Source organism: Larus michahellis, chromosome 3, assembly GCF_964199755.1.
Source record: "Larus michahellis chromosome 3, bLarMic1.1, whole genome shotgun sequence".
Taxonomy (NCBI): Eukaryota; Metazoa; Chordata; class Aves; order Charadriiformes; family Laridae; genus Larus; species Larus michahellis.
In genome coordinates, this window is record NC_133898.1 from 86,833,685 (window position 1) to 86,850,633 (window position 16,949).

Genomic DNA, 16,949 nt, shown 5'->3' on the forward strand with positions numbered 1-16,949 from the left:
AAATAAACGTTTTGCTGCCTGAAATGGCGTGTGATGTAGGTACAGAGCAAGAGACAACAGATGGATACAGACAGACGGGATGTGGAGCGGAATACGGAGATTGCAATGTGCCGAGACAGACCTCCGAGAAAAAAATAATTGTTGCGTTTCTTTCAAGGATTATTTCCTACACTAACACAAATCCTGTTACCATAACGTATTTCTTAATCTCTTTAATTATATAGGTAGCGATAGAGTTGTGTTTAAATGCTGTGGAACTTAAATAACAGGATAAACTCTAAATTTAGCAAAGATGTTACGGAGTTCTGCCGTTTTGAAAATGGGAACCAGAAGGCGACACGTAATGGGTTGGACTCGACTTGTCCAGAACAACCCGGGTATTGAATTGGAAACCAGTAACTGCTTTGCTAGACGTTGTCCTACCTTTTTCATTAATTGTCTGAGCAGTTTGTTTATTGGTTCAGAGTTACTTACCCAACCGGTATCGGTGTGATCGGTGCCCATTTTCTTCTAGGTAGAGTTTATGAAGTGTTATTCACCTGAAACTGTTCCTTGTTCAAGCCAACGCTCTTACTAAAACAAATACAAAGCTTCGAGTTGTCTTATTGCGTCTCTAAGGAAACTTAAGGCTTTTAAGACTTACGGAAAATTGAAACTTTTCATCTCCAGCACCTACCGAAGCGTTCGACTTCAGTATCACAACTTTGCCTCAGGCCGGTATCATTTCAGACGTGCTAAAACTACCTTCTAGCACCAACTTACAGCTCCTGTTGCTTCCGATTATCGAGAAGCAGAAGGACAAGACTGGACCCGGCTTCTGTGCATCTTGGGCAAAGCGCAGCTGACTTTTGACACGTGCAAAGGACGGTTTCAGAGGTCGTTTTCTCGCTGCCCTGTTTCTGACAGATGCCTGTTTGTCAGGGCTGCCTTCACGGTGTTGAAACATCACACGCCTCCTCCGTGTGGCACTTCTGATCATACAAACGGTTTAAAAAAACCACACGGATAAAGCCAGATTGCAAAATATATCAGGATTTCCAGACTTTAATGCCTGGGAGCCTATAATACACTTTATTACGTTGTTGTTATTATTATTTGGCAGGAGCGCGTGATTATTTGGGGAAGCGAAAGCAGTTACATGCTCTCAGTACTCGTGGTTTCACGTGCGATATGTCCAGTGGGAGGGGGTAAAGTGTAGCGTTCTGTGAAAACGTTCGAAAATGGGAACTTATCTCTGTTACTTTAAGATGCGATTGGCAGTCTTCATTGAATTGAAACAGAACACTGGAGACCTGATACCGCACGTGCTGCGATTGTTTATTCACTGGTAATATCAATGTCATCGTATACAATGCAGGCATTTGTTGTGTTAAAAATCCGTTTGTAACAATACTTTCCCTCACAGTTTCAAAGAGCTAGAAAGAAAAAAATGCCCGGACGCGGTGACCGTGCAGTTTTGAATTGCGAAATATCTTTAGGAGTTAAAATAAGTTTTCGTAACAAGGTCTTGCCCATCTCTCTGGCCGCAAACGCACAAACCATTTTAAGTTCCGACTTCAGGCCGGTGGGTCTCCCAGCGCGGCCGGAGCCCAGTGGTACAGCCCCCATAGCTGCTTTGTAAGAAGGATAAACGGTGCTTAGAATTAGCCTTGTTAATTGGCTGCAAGCTCGAACAAAACCCACCACAGGCAAAAAGAATTAAAAAATGAAGATAACAGGCATTAAACAGTCTATATTTAAAAAAATACGCTGAATGCGAGAGAAAGATGCAATTGGCGAGCCGCTTAGTTTATTTTTTTCTAGTACCTGTATCCAATCCTGAACATAACAATTTGGGCAGCTGTTAATTGAGCACAGGAGGCCTCTCATACAAGGACCAAGAGCACCTTGTCTAAATCAGTCATTTCAACAGTTGCTAGAAATTATCAAAAGCAGCTCAGAGCTAACGAAAACTGGAATGGGAATTAAAATAAAGGGACGCGTTACATCTAAGAAAGTGTGATTGATGCGAGCAATTCTCATTCTTGCTTCGAGATGCTGCTGGAGATGGTTGGGTCTGGCACCTGCTGTCGCTTCCCAATGCCTGTTCCCGGGCTGCTGCCGCTGCTGGGAGCAGCTCTTCCCTTGCAGTGACTACAGCAAAACATCAGGACCGATAAACTGCTTAATCGGGCACTTTGGAAAACTGCTATTTTTGGGTGCGAAATTAATCTGACCCATCCGGAGGGCTCATTGAAGGTGACTGACAAGCTGTTTTCAGCATTCGTATACTTATTTTCCGTACAATGCATCGATAGACTTGTAGGATGCCTTGGAGGAACTGCCGTTCCTCCGGTAGGTATCTCATCCTTAAGGTCTGCAACCGCTACCTGGTGTTGAGCGTGAGATAACTCATCTTTTGTAAGCGATTGAGGAGGGGGAAAGAAAAAGTGGTGGGTAGGTACCGAGACTTCAGGTGGAAGCCCTGGGCTGTGTCGTTGTCAGTGCTGTGCCTGCCGATTGACCTGGGGGTGAGTTACCAAACTTGCAATTCGCTTTCCGTGTGATTGTGTGATCAGGTAATATTTACGGTATCTCTTACTAATGACATTCATGAAGAACTTAAATGTTGCGCAAGAGTAAAACATTACCTTTGAATTGGCTGAGAGAAAGGATTTGTAAGAGTGAAATACAGCGGGTACCAGTCAAACCTAGAGATCTACAATGCCACTCTGAATTTTATTTTTTTTTTTATATACTTTTAAATAATTCAGTCTCGTCAGAGAATGGCAGCAGCTTTCAAGTCAAGGTATTGATCCATGGGTGTTCTGCTGCTCTCCAAAATGCGCAAAGGCTTTCACATCTGTGCCTCCACTGCTCAAAGTGGCACATCTTCAGAAAGGAGGCACGGATCGGGATTAATGGTCTCCAGATAATGATCAGGGGCTATCTGTCACCTGAGAGCGAGAAGTCAGTTGCGGAGGGGATGGAGTGACAACCCACCTTTTTGCATCTTCCTACATGTTGAGTCCTTTGTCAGTTTTTACATCTTTCCATTGGCAGGAACTGAACCTGAGCCCCGGTCGTTGGAGCTGCCACATTCAATGGTGGCTTCGGACTGGAGCAGTTTAGCGCCACGCATCAGCAGATGGATCACCTTCATGCGTGCGGTTGGTCTGCGGCATGTAACGTGCCATACTGTCAATGCTACTGCGGTTTGCCATCCAAAAATGTTGAACAGGGTTTTATTAATAAAGAGATTTTTTTTTTCCTAAACCTAAGAGACTGAGTGAAAACGTGCGCTCTCTTCTTTGCAAGAGAAAAAGCGTACTGCCTTGCTCCCTAGCTTTTGGGTTTTTTTTCCTCAGAACAACACTGTCTTATAAAAACACTTTTTCCCAGAAGTCCCCTACAGGTGATGGGTTTAAATTTGGAAGAGTGAGGGAACCACAGTTCCTTCCCTCATCTTTCCGTCTGCCAGACGGTTAGTGTGTGTCACGGCCCCGCTCCGACGGAACAGCAGAATCTGTCCAGGGAAGGCAGAGAGGCCGTTCCTTCTGGTCGAGAAATAGCAACGCTAGATTTTTGTCTCAAAACTCACAGAAATGAGAAAAGGGGCCATATATCCCTTGGGTATCAGGTAACAGGTTGGAATTGTGGCGTTTCGATGGGGCTGTTACTCGTGTTTCACAGCGCTTGCCCCTGTCACAGCCGCTGCCTCCAAGGACTCCTGCAAACCCCACAGCGCGTCCTTCTTACCCCGGAGTCCCTGGGCGCTGCTGAATTTGATCTTAAATAGAAAGCGCTTGGGACATCTAAACAAGAGGGCTCCCCCCTGCCCGCAACAGCCCACGGCCGTGTGTCTGGGCTGGGTGTTTAGGACTGGTAGGCGCTGGGCGCCTACTGCAGCTCACCTTATTTTGACCTGCTAAGCGGCAGGTCCAAGCCTGGTGGGAGAGCATCACTGGGATGTGGGAAGCCTTGGATTCGGGCCAAGGGGAAGCGAAGGCGCAGCTGAGGCGTAGCCGCTGGGTTGCACGGCGATGCCCCGGGTCAGCCCCCTTCTGCCCTTCCGCTGGAGACGCGGAGGCCGGAGGGTGAGAGACACGGTGCTGGGCCAGGCGGGGAGGAGGGAGATGGATTTCAGCCTCGTAGGTAGGGCCCGCGGGCAGGAGAGACGTGAAATCTAACCTGGCCCTATGGGTACGTAGCTCTATGGAGATACGCGGTGGGCTGGCCCCTGCTGTGGGTGCGCCTGTATTTGTGAATGGTCAGCTGGAGAGGTGGCAGCACCCAAGCCGAATGGGGCGGCTGCCCTTCCACGGGTCCTCTGAAACACCTCCATCCCTCCCTTAGTCAGCTACGGAGGCACAGAGGCAGGCTGGGCTGGCCATCCTTTTTCTAGCCCGATTTGAAGTGCCAGGCATGCGTAATTTTAATAAGGGATTGCTTAAGTTAAGGGCCTAGATTTTACCCCAAATTAAAACTGTCTGGTTTGGGATGTGATTTACACGCTGAGGTTGTTGAGCAAAATTAGTACGCAAAAGGTCAATGTTATCCACTTCCCCAAACCCGTTAACAAATAAATCCATCCTTACTTATCTGCCCATTTAGGAAGGGTCCCTGAAACAAAGCCAGCTTTTCCCTTTAGAGTCTGAACCTTTGCCGTGGCTTTCTGCCAGCTGCGAGGAGAGCCATCTCCGCAGCTAGAACTGGCACAGGCTTGGTCTGTAGCGGAAGGTGCAGCCACTGCTTACCTTTCCTCTTCCGGCCGCATGCATGCCATCTTATTTCTGCGAGCTGAACAGATCCACAATTGGTGTTCAGCTGGAAAAAAAACCATTATTTTCTCCCACAGCTGCTTAGTGCTACGTATTGGCTGTCTGTAGTGCGATTAGTTCTGTGCAGAACGCTCATTTCTTTCTAAAACTTAATCTTTCTTGGGTTTGGTTTTTTTTTTTTTTTTTGCTTTGTTTTGTTTCAGCTCAATTTGCTTGTTGAGTTAGCAAGAGACTCTGAGATCGTGATATGTCACTTATCTGTTTTCAGTGCACTACAGTCTGCTGCAGCAGAATGTCTGAATGGCTTGGGCTCTTGATATTCACAATATTTTAACGTTTTCAGCGCTTACTTACATAGCACAGCAAGCGGGAGTTATGGAAGTGGTAACATTGAAATAAACACAAGGCATGAACTTGTACAGTCTTACTAACCAGTGCCGCTGCTGGGGTCTGGGTCCTGTAAAGACCCCTGGCAGCTGCTGGGTGGTTTGGGGAGGGTGTCACAGTTATGCCAGGAGGCCATCGTGGTGTTGGGTAAAAAGAGAGAGCACCAAAACCCACCAAACAGCCCCACGGGAGACTGTCTCTGGTTCGCTATTCCTGGGAAATGAGGGTTTCACCCAAATGGGCAGGATTTTCAGAGTGGGATTTTCGGTTTGGTTTTTTTGGTTTTTTTTTTTTTTTTTTTTGGATGGTCTGGCATCTGGGATGATTTGACTTCATCAAGAAGATAAGCCATTTGGTGAAACGGTGGGATTTGAGACACACACACACACATACACACACACCGTGGGCTCCACTGATCTTCCTTCCCCCGGGATTCCAGCCCCCCCGTCGTCCTTGCATCCAAGGAGAGAGAGAGGGCTCGGAGAGGAGGAAGAGGAGGGGAATGCTCCCCTGCCCTTCCCGGGGGAGTCCCCGAGGCGGCGGTGGCCGCTGGGGGGAGCCCGCACTCCACGCGTGGCCGTGACCGTGGCCGTGGCCCCGGCTCCGGCTTCGGCTCCGGCCGCAGTCCCGTCCCTGGGGCCGGGGCCGGGACAGGGGCCGAAGCCGAAGCCGGAGCCGGGGCCGGTGCCATCTTCCCTGGTCCCTTCCACGGAACGGGGCGAGACGATGCTCTGCGGGAAGGAGACACAGAACCCCTGTCCCCCACCACCAAAAAACTACAATCCCCCCCCCCCCTCCAAAACCCCACCGCTGTCCCCCTCTCCCTTCCCTCCCCCTCCCCACCCCCCTCCACATCCCCCAACCCCGGAGGGGAAACTCGTTCCCCGGCCGCACCAGTCGTTTGTGGGAGTCGATGGGGAGCCCGTCTCGCCCCTTTGTGCGCCTTGCGGGATTTCTCCTTCGCACAGGCAATTGGCAAAGGTTAGGAAGGCGTCTTTAGATCCCCTATAATCCCAGTTTAAATATTAAAAGTATAAGAAGCCTAGGCCCAGTATTTACCTATGTAACTCCATAGATTTCCCTCCAGACCTGGACTTCTAAGAATTTACGGGACGGTTTGCGTTTCTTTTTTCTTTTCCTTTTTTTTTTTTTTTCTTTTTTTTAATGTTTTTTCTCCCACACACACCCCTTCGTATTTATTTAACAAACTCGCAGGAAGAGGAGGGAGGGGGGAGCAACACCAACAATAAAAGCAGTGTTTTTACGACCGAGAAGTAGCCAGTCTCCCTGCCTGTAACGTGAGAGGAAGGCGAGATTCCCTCCCCGCCGCCTGCTTTGTCACCGGCTGGGTTTAAGTGGCCGGCACATCAACACAAAAGGCAAAACCACACACACACACACACATCCCAAAACTCGACACAAAACCTCTATTGGCTCAATAGTGAAGATGGGTAATTTCGATAACGAATTAACATCCCTGCTCTGGTGGGGGTCTGGGCTCCGCTTCGTACCTCAGCCGCACTTAAAACGGCAACGCCACGGAAAAGGCTGGGGGGGGGGGGTGGGGAATCCCTCAAAAAAGTGTTTAAGAAAAAATAAGTCTCAAACGGGATTAAGGTTTTAATTACAATTCCCTATCGAAGTAACATAGTTGATGAACGGATCTTATCAATTAATAGTAACCTTAATTTAAAACTTAGGAAATAGATTCGCAGAAAGTGTACCTCAGACTTCCCTTTTTTTTGTACAAGAAAAAAAAAAAAAGTAAATACCACATCCATAACTAGCAGAATAAATTGTAAAGAAGGAACGTGCTGCTTTGGCTAGAAATAATTATTTGCGATCGCTTGGCGGGGAGGAAAGTGTCTATCTGGCGGGAGGATCTATAAAAAATGGAAGCTCTTTTAAAAAGGGAAAATAGATGAAAGTTTCCGCCCGTCAACGGTATCATTTCATCATATTTTTGGCCCGCGCTATATTAAAGAGAAAAACAAGGTAATTGGAACATGCATCAACAGTTTTCCATGAAATAAGAGTTAAAAGAAGTAATAGAACTAATCACTGTCTCCTCAAATCAAGTAGAAAACATTTCAATGCACTAATTAGAGTAATTAGAATAATAAGACTGCCTATATGTGGTAAGACAATGTGTACAAACAACTTTATTTAATGTATACTGGTAATCAGCGATGCGTGCGTGCTTGAATGCTTAGTGCAATAAAATTCACCCCCGTCCGCCCAAACAATCAAATACAAATTAGTTTAATGATTGTGCCTGCTTGAACGTCTTAGAAATCCACAGGCAGAGGGAAATAAATAGCACCATCCTTGTTTGTACGTCTCCCCTACTGACCAAGGAGCTGATGCCTCCATGGACTTGGCAATGAATGACTGCAGACATGAATGAATCAAGGAGGGAAAGGGAATTAATGAATGAGTCAGGCTGGCTAAAAACAAGTCCCAACTTTTAGACGAGCGCCTCTTACGACTCCCGGGACGGGAGGGGACGGGACGGGACGGGGGAGCGGAGGGGAAGAGCGCTCTCGCCATCACTTTTACGAGCTGCCTCTCTCTGCCCGGGTTTTCCTGCCAGGATTTACCGCCCTGCGAGGAGGAGGGGAAGAAGCACCGGCCGCCAACTTCCTACCGGCCTACCCGCTTTTTAATCCTTAAAAATTACATCTTCGCGGTCTCCCCCGGGGATACAGGGGACGGTACGGCCGGGCCCGGCCGGGCTGGAGGCTGCGGGGCCGCCGGGAAGCCGCAGCCGGGCCGGAGCTGGAGCTCGGCGCCGGGGCCGCCTTCCCGGGACACCCCGGCCCCTCCGTGGGAGCGGTGGGGTCCCCCGGGCCGGCACCCCCACAGCCCGCACCCCTGGCGGGTAGGAGGCAGCCCGCCTGCCCCGGACCGGCAGCGGCTCTGCCCTGAGGGGGGAGAACTGATCCCGTGCGCGGACGGGGCCGGGCAAACACCGGCCAAACTCGCCCCCTACCCGGGGCGAAGGGACGCCAGCCGCCCCCCTCCCCCCGCCCGGGGCAAGGGCGCAGGGCCCGCCGCCGCCCCGCCGCGCCCCCCGGCAGCGCCGGCAAAGGGCTCCCGCCGCTCCTTCAACGCTGCCCTCGCCCCATCGCTCCTCTCCTTTGCCCGCCGACGGGGGGCCAGGATGCGACCCCCGCGGGAGGCCCGGGCCTTGCGGGGGCGGCGCGGGGCCGCTGCGGGGCCGGGGGAGGAAGGGGGTGCGAGGGGAAGGGGCTCCGCGCGGGCACAGGCGGCCTCCCCGGCCCCGGGGGTGCTGCCTGAAACCCCGGCACTCCCGGAACACGAGTTTCGGGGGTATTTAACGCGGATTTGGCCGGGAGGGATCTGCGGTTGGAGGAAAGGGACTTGCGGCGTGGGTCAGGCCACGGGCTGAGGCCGGGTGCGGCGTGGAAATCCACTTGCTGCGGCTCGGACTAGCCTGCCGAAAAGCCCACTTTATTTAGTTTCTAATTTGATGAGAAGTCGGGTCTGAGAAGGACTTCTTGCTTTTTGTTTTACCGTTTCTGCTCAAGCACGCTTTGGGTTTGCTCTAACTCATTTCCCCCTGAGAAATGCCCGCTCCTTCAAGCACCGTCCGGCCGAGCCGGGGTGAAACTCGCCGTGTTGGGAGCATCTTCCTACCTCCCCGACGACAACCTGGCCATGCCCCGACCACCAAGTACCAACTTAGCGCCCGCAACTCGGAAAAATTGTTGTTTCTTTTTCCACCTCGATATTAAACCAGGAGCGGCAGCCCAGGCCCCCCGCCCCTTCCGAAACACAAAATAGATAGATGATCCCCGCAGGAGCGGCGGACGCGGGAAAGACACGTTTTCCAGGACAGACCACAACGCCCAGCCTCCGTTTTTCAAGGCAGCAGAAGGCCGCCGCTGCCCTATCCACCCGCCGAGAAGCCGCAGACATCTTCCCCCCCACTCCTTGCTCCCACCCGCAAAGCTCTGCCCCGGCTCGGGCCGGGGCGACACCCCCCGTACGCGACCCTCCTCATGGCTTTATCCGAGCACAGAGGGTTAAGCCGGACTAAACCCAGCGCGCCTGCTCGCCGGTGGCCGCTCTCCCCGTCGCCCACCGGGGAGCGTCGCCTCCTCTCCCCGGGCGGGTCACCCATCCTCGGAGAAACCCCGCACCGACAGCGCCCGCCGTGGGCCAGAAGCTCGCCCGGGGGACCGGGCACCGGAGAGGAGGGTTCGGAGAAGGGGAACCCCGAGCTCCCGCCAGCAAAAACCCCAAGGGAGAGAGAGACACGACGGGGCGGAGCAGGGGGCGAGTGGGGCCTCTGGTCCCCGTCGGGGCTCTCGCAAGTTGCCCGAGAGCAGGAGCATCACCTGGCCACGTACCACCCCGGCCGCCCCGCAACCGGGGGGAATAGCCGGATTATTTCCCTTTCCCCCGCTCCTCTCTTTCCAGGCCCCGGCCCTCGGGAGAGCTGGCGGGGCCGGGCGGCGGCGGGAGCTCCCCGGGGCGGGCGGCACCGACCGCTGCCTCTCACCCCCGCGGGGACGGGGACACGGGGGGGAGGCAATCGCGACTCAAGGGCTTCGGGATGCACGGTCTCCTCCCGCCTTCCCGTTTCGGCCTCCATCAGAGGGAGCGAGACGAGGGAACCGGGCTTTTGTTGTTGACATCTCGTCTACGACAGTGAGTCCCCGCTGGGGATGAGGGTGGGGGAGCCCCGGGAGCTGCCGCTCATCCCGACATCCACCTGCAGAAGGTGCATCCTACGGCCGCTCCAGTTTTCCCTCTTCTTTCTCTTAAAAGAGAGATAGAAAGAGACAGGGAAAAGGACCTCCCAGCCGGCCGGCCTCCCCGCAACCAGCCGGGAAGGACGAGCGGAGTCGCTCCCATCTGGTCAGCCTCTCGCTGGGCCGAGAGCCCCGGAGGAGCCGCCCGGGGGCCCCGAGCAGCGGCGGGGCGCGACGCCCTCGCCACCGGCTGCCGGCGGCCATCCCCGCGGCGCCGGGCCTGCCCCCCCCGAACAAGGCACCATCCATCCATCCATCCATCCATCCATCCATCCATCCATCCATCCATCCAAGTCACCTCCTCCTGCCCACCCAACCACGGGAGCGCTCGCCGATAGCAGGGGCCCTGTCGTCAAAGGCGAACTGTCTCCCCCGGCGCCCGCCCGAGTGTCCTGCAGAGGGCAGAGGCTGCTCGCTTTCCGCAGCCGGCTCCGCGGGCTATTGACCAAGGACTTTTAAATCCATACCCGGCTTCAACATTTTACCCGTCAGCACGTCTGCGGTCACAAAACACTTCTTCTTTCTGTCACTTCTCTTCGAAACTATTGATAAGATCATTTAGCTGAATCTGTTCGGGATGAGTGTAATATTGACTAGGAGTTAGAAAAGATGATTAAATCTAATAAGCCTAGAAACTACGGTGAAGGAGGGGAGGGGGGAGAAGAGCAGGATCTCTTGCCCTGAGGAAACCGAGCCAGCCAAAAAAAAGGACCTGAACACACCGCCGCATGTGCGAACACTGCTCAGCTCGATGTCGCTCGCCAGCGCGCCAGCCCCGCCGGTCCCCAGCCGGGACCCCTCCGGGTAAAACCGACCGGGTCGTTACACACACACACACGGAGCCGCAGACGTCTAACGGGAAAGCCCCGGCCCTTCCCAGCTGGGAGCCGCCGCCGCGGGGCCCGGGGCCCGGCCCGGCCCGGGGGTGCGCAGCCCCGCCGGGCAGCCGCATCCTTCCTCCCTGTTTTTATCAGTACTCTCCATAATTAAGCCCCGCCTTTTTTGTTTTCTTTTTCTTTTTGTTTTTCTTTTTCTTTTTCTTTTCTTTTCTTTTCTTTTCTTTTCTTTCTTTCTTTTTTTTTTTTTTTTTTTTTTTTTTTTTTTTAAGGAGTCAGACCTTAAATCATCAAAAGGGAACGAGGAGAGCCTAGTCTCTTCCCCCCCGCCCCGGCCATGCTTTCCGCCAGAACATGCAACTAACTGGAGAAGCAGCTCTCCCCACCAGCATCCAAGGCAGGACACCCCCTGCCCGCACAGAAATCAACGCTTCCAAACACACGGCTGCGGTTCCTCTGCGGAGAGGACACAATGAACACAGCTCCTGAGGCTCTCCTCCAAGACCCTGGAAGTTACAAGCGTGGAACCTCTCGGTATAGGCATCAAATTTATTCCAAAAAATTCCATGAAATATAAAGGAATGGCGGTGCTTTTACACAGAACTCAACTCAGTATAAGTACTGGGGTTGTTCTCCCTCCAAATCTTAAGAACTATGCAAATCTGTGCTATCTTTAAAAATAAAATAAAGATATTTCAATAATTAGAACAAACTATGAAGGTATTGTGCATTTCTGTTTTATGTAGATAATAAAATATTACTTTAACATAAATATATAAGGATCTCTGCGTTTTTATTTTTCCCCACAAGCACATCCAAATGTACCAAAACAAAGTATTTTTAAAGAGACTGAACCAAAAAAAAAATTACATCCCATATAGATTTTGTTCACCTACTCATTTAAAGCTACAGAAAAACAGTTTCCAGAACCTGTTTGCTTTAAAAGAAATAAATATACATTGAGGCAGGCCACTTAAAAATGATATGAAAATATTTCCCTGGGTAGCATTAAAAAAAAAAAAAAAGAAAAATAGACAAAGAAAACATTGAAACTATTTCTGCATTTCAAAGGACAAATATTAAACATATATACATAGTGGTAAGGTTTGCGTGGTAACTTTTTTTTTTTTTTTTAGTAAACCTATTTGGAGTTTGAGGCTTTTCTCAAACATCCTCTCGACTCCGTTTTCTGACCTTACGCACGTATTAATAAGTGTCTGAAAGTTCATTTCCTCCCTTTACCACTGGATCTGCCCTGATCTGATTCACTTCACTAGGCGCTAGTCCTCAACACTTTAAATAACAAGCAGCTCAATACATCCAAAAAAAAAAAAAAAAAAGAAAGAAAAGAGAAAAGCTTGGTGCCCGTATCTTTGTAACAATTGTTGGAAAACTAGGAAAAAGGCTAATGCATGTGCCTCTTAGAAATCATCATCTGTCTTACCAAGAAGAAAGAAAGAGAGAGAAAGAAAGAAAGAAAGGGAGAGAGAAAGAAAGAAGGAAAGAAAACCCAATGTCACAGGCGCTTTAAAAGACAATGAGAAACATACTCTAAAGCCTTAGCTACTGAATGCAATATTTATAGGAGAGTTCTGCGAGAGAATGCTTCACTGTTTTTTTCTCCATAATTGTCCAACACTCAACTAAGTAAACTTTTAGATTATAAAAATGCTTTGTCTCTATAGCACCCGTTTGTGCTGACTAAATGATCCCTTTATGAATTTATAACTATCATAGCTTAAAGTCGCTCTAATGTATATGCATAGCTGTGTGTGTGCATAAGTACACAAACACACGCACGCAGACACACGCACATACATGCGCTGCTCCGAGGTCCCGCTCCTCTGCTTCCCTTTAGAGCTTTTTGGTTTGCTTTTTTTTCCTTTTTTTTTTTGTCCCCGTTGGGTTTTTCTCTTTTTTTTTTTTTTGGAAAGTTAACTGTTTCCCATCGAGATAATGTCACGAAATGCACTTTAAAACTATTAACGAAGAGGGGAAAAAAGACGGATTGAAAAATGGCATGGTTTGTTGTTGGTTTTTTTTTTTTTTCCACACTTCATTTCATTCCCCAGTGAAAGACACAAGGCTGCCCAAGTTAAAACTGGTCCTTTCCTTCAATAAATTATACCGCAATCTGACCAAGGCGGGAGGGGGGAAAGGGGGGAGGACGGGGTAGATGCGGATAGGGGAAAAAAAAAAATAAAGAAAAATAAAAGCGAAAAAGAAACGCACATAGTCTCTGCGGAGCGGGGTGGGCAGCGTGTGTTTACACGCAGGTGTAAGCACCCGGGGACACCCCCCCCTCCCGGGCCCAGCAGCTCCTCGGGCTCTCCCCGGCTCTCCTTTGCTGCCAAACTGCTCCACGAAAGAAAGTTTGGGGACCAACGTCGGCACAGGCTGCCCGGGGCGGTGGGACCGGGGGTGGGGGGGCGTGGGGGGGGTGGGAAGCCAAAGGCACGCACGGGGAGCCTCGGGGGGAGGAGGGGAAGGGCAGGGGGCCTGGGGGATGGGGGTGAAGCTAAATAATCCCCTGTCCCTCTCAAGGAAGTGCCACTTTCTCCGGGAAAACTCTGGAAACGTGTTGTTTTCATCTCTGCTTTTCCCACACCGGGCCTTGCTCGCCCGCACTGACACAATCTGGAAGGGCTGCATATATATATATATATATATATATCTTTTTCTTTTTTCCTCCCCCTCTGGCTGCGCCTCGGCCCCCGGACACACTGCCTGAAAATGAAGTTTACTTTGTCGATTTGCATTATCCTCCCTTCTCCAAACTCGACTCTTGCCGTTGAAGGCGTATATTAAGCAATTACGAGAGTCACGTCTCTGGAGAATGGAAGCTGGCGGTGCATATATATGTGTATATATAGAGATTATAGATATGTGTATATATGTACGTCTATGCACGCATGCATATGTATACATACATACAGATATACGCATTCTTTTTTTCTACGGTAAAAGGAGAAAATAAGCGTTACACGTATTTAAGAAGACTTTGTTTATAACAAAAGTTCACATATACACATAAAGCAAAGGCTAAAACACAGTAACATATTGTAGACCGGTCACCGGTTGACTAACGCTCACCGTGGAAAATGCAAGTCATTTGCAAAATTAAGGTCGGAAAGGGAGGAGAAAAAAAAAAGAAAACCAAATAATTTGTTTATGTAAACTTCGATTTTCTTGCAGTGCAAATTTGTACTGTTAAATACTGTCTACATCAAAAGGGATAGCTTTTCCTTTCTCTTTTTTTTTTTTTTTCATATATTCCTACAGGGGATCCACAGAAAATAAACACAGCAGCATGTGCCAACACCGAGCGACATTCCACAATGCAATCTGCCTTTGTGTGGCGGGAGGGGGCTGCGGAGGGGACCCGAGCGGGCTGCGGCCCCCCACCTCCCCCTCACCTCCTCCTTTCCCCTCCCGCCCCCTCCCCGGCCGGGGCAGCGCCGTATTTTTATCGCCAGCGAGGAAGGGAGTTTTGTGCGAACCGCTTCGCCTTGCCGGTGCCGGTACCTGCCGCTGCCCTGCCGGTGCCTGCCCTGCCGGTGCCTGCCTGCCTGTGCGCGGTACTCGCTCCACTCCGGTTGCAGCCGGAAAGGTCAAAATACAGCATCGCACCCGCTACCGTCTAAGGGACAGTCCGGTGCAGGTGCTTTGTCTGTCTGTCTGTCTGTCTGCCGTGATTCGCGCTCGCCCTCTCGCTTTTTTGTTTTGTTTTCTTTTTTTTTGCGCGTTTTTTTTTTGTTTTTTTTGTCTTTTTTTTAAAGATAGGAGAAAATAATAATAATAATAATAATTAAAAAAAATAAAAACCGAAAAAGAAAAAAAAAAAAAAGGAGGACAATCAAAAGTTGGGGGAAGGAGGAGAGGAGGAGGAGGAGGAGAGGAGGAGGAGGAGGAGGAGGAGGAGGAGGAGGGGCCGGGCGCCCCCGCCGCGAGTTCACTGCACGGGGGTCTGCACCCCGTGGTGCGGCGGCGTGTCCCTGCTGGCCCCGTACACGTCCTCGGCGCCCGGCAGCGTCCCTCCCGGGGGAGTCATGCGCTTCTCTTTCTGTCTCCTGTTACAAAACCACACTCTCACCACCTCCTTCTCCAGCTGTAGGCTGTCCGCGAGCGAGGTGATCTCCTGGGCGGAGGGCTTGGGGCACTTGAGGAAGTGGCTCTCCAGCGCGCCCTTGACGCTCACCTCGATGGAGGTGCGCTTTTTCCGCTTGCGGCCCTGCGCCGCGATCTTGTCTATGCTGGTGGGGCTGCCCGAGGAGGAGTCCGCCTCCTCCAACCACTTGTTCAACAAAGGCTTCAGCTTGCACATGTTCTTGAAGCTGAGCTGCAGGGCCTCGAAGCGGCAGATGGTGGTCTGCGAGAAGACGTTGCCGTAGAGGGTGCCCAGCGCCAGCCCCACGTCCGCTTGGGTAAATCCCAGTTTGATGCGCCGCTGCTTGAACTGCTTGGCGAACTGCTCCAGGTCGTCGGAGGTCGGCGTGTCCTCGTCCGAGTGCGGGTCGTGGTGCGGCGGCGGCCCGGGGGGAGCGGCGGCGGCGGCGGCGGCGGGGGCCGGCCCGGCCGCCCCGGGGTGGGGGCCGTGGGGCGGCGGCGGGTGCTCGCCGCCGTGGTGCGGCGGCCCGGGCGGTCCCGGCGGCGGCTCTTCGTGGGCGTCGCGCAGGCCGTGGTGGTGCAGCCCGGGCTGCCCGGCGCCCAGCATGCCGTTGACGGTGAAGCCGGGCGGCTGGGAGTACAGCAGCCCCGCCTGCGCCCCGTTGGCCGCGGCCATGCCGGGCGGCAGGTGCGCCGCGCCGCCCGCCCGCCACGCCGCCGCTGCCGCCGCCGCCGCCGCCGCCGCCGCGTGGTGCCCGCCGCCGCCGCCGCCGCCGTGGTGCACCAGGTGCGGCGCCCGCCCCGGCGGCGGGTGCTGCGGCGGCGGCGGCGGCAGCTCGTCGCCGCGCCCGCCCGCCTGCACCACCGCCGGCTTGATGTCGGGCTGGCCCAGCGCGCCCGCCGACCAGGGCGCCTCGCCGCCGCCGCCGCCGCCGCCCCCTCCGCCGCCGCCGCCGCCGCCGCCGCCGGGGCCGCCGTGGGACAGCGCCGCGATCCACTGGTGAGCGTGGCTCAGCGGGTGCCCGTTGCTCTGCAGCGCGTAGTCCGCCTGCACCAGGGCGCCGGCGTCGCGGTAGCCGCCGCCGGGCTGCATGCCGCCGGGCGGCTCGGCGTGCACCATGGGGGAGCCGGAGGCGAGCAGGCTGTAGTGGTTGGAGGCTGCGGTCGCCATGACTCGCCGAGCCGCACTGATCGCGGCGGTTAAAGGCGCCGCGCATTTGACAGCTACTTTTTCGCCTCGGGCGCCGCGCGGCGCCCGCGCCCCCCCCACCCCCCCCCGCCTTTTCCCCCCCTCCTCGGCCCGCGCGGCGGGGCCCACTGCGAAGGCACGCGCGGCCGCCCCGCCCCGCCGCCGCACGCCATTGGCTGCCGGAGCCCTGACGGACGCCGGCGCCCCTGGCAACCGCCGCCGCCGCCGCCCACCATTGGCGCGCCCCGGCGGCGGGGACACGCCCCCCCGCGCCACGCCACGCCCCCTGGAACACAACTCCGAGGGGGAACCGGGCGGCGGCGGCGGCGGCGGCGGGAGGGGATTTGGGGGGGGGGGGAGGCTCCGCCGCCGGCCCCGCCCCGCCGGCCCCGCCCCGCCCGCCGGCTCCTGTTGCTCAAGCCTCTGCGCGGAGCCCGGCCGTGCTGCCCCGGGGCGGCTGGGGGGCGGGAGGGGGGATGATGCCGGATCGCCCGCCCCCAACTTTCTCATCCCGGCCGCCCCGGGGGCGGGGGAGCGGGTGGACACCCTCCGTCCCTACCCGCCGGGCAGCCGGTGCTCCCCCCGCAGCACAGCGCGGCGGCGGGGCATCGCACCTCGGGGCTGCGGAGGCGGGAGGTGGTGTCCCGCTCGTCCCGTCCCGGGGGTGCCTGCGGGTCCGCCTCAGCGGCTCTGCATCGGCACGGAAGATTTGGGAAGGCGTGGGGGGGGGCGTGACGGATAGGGAAAAAATTATAGGAAAAAGAGCGGAATAGGGAAAAAAGAAAAAAAAAAAAAAAAAAGAAGTTGCGGCCCGGACAGGAAGGAAGGAGACCCTGGAACTGGATCCGGATTTCCTAGGAATGAGCAGCGCCCGGGCTGGCCGCCGCGA

General features: G+C 53.8%; 1 protein-coding gene across 1 annotated transcript; it reads right to left on the reverse strand.

Annotated features, from left to right (window-relative positions):
• Positions 1-11,484: 11,484 nt before the first annotated feature.
• On the reverse strand, positions 11,485-16,097 carry POU3F2 (POU class 3 homeobox 2). The gene has a single exon (XM_074581074.1). The coding sequence runs from the start codon at positions 16,040-16,042 to the stop codon at positions 14,717-14,719; it is 1,326 nt and encodes a 441-aa protein (XP_074437175.1). The 5' UTR covers positions 16,043-16,097; the 3' UTR covers positions 11,485-14,716.
• Between the last annotated feature and the right edge of the window lie 852 nt (positions 16,098-16,949).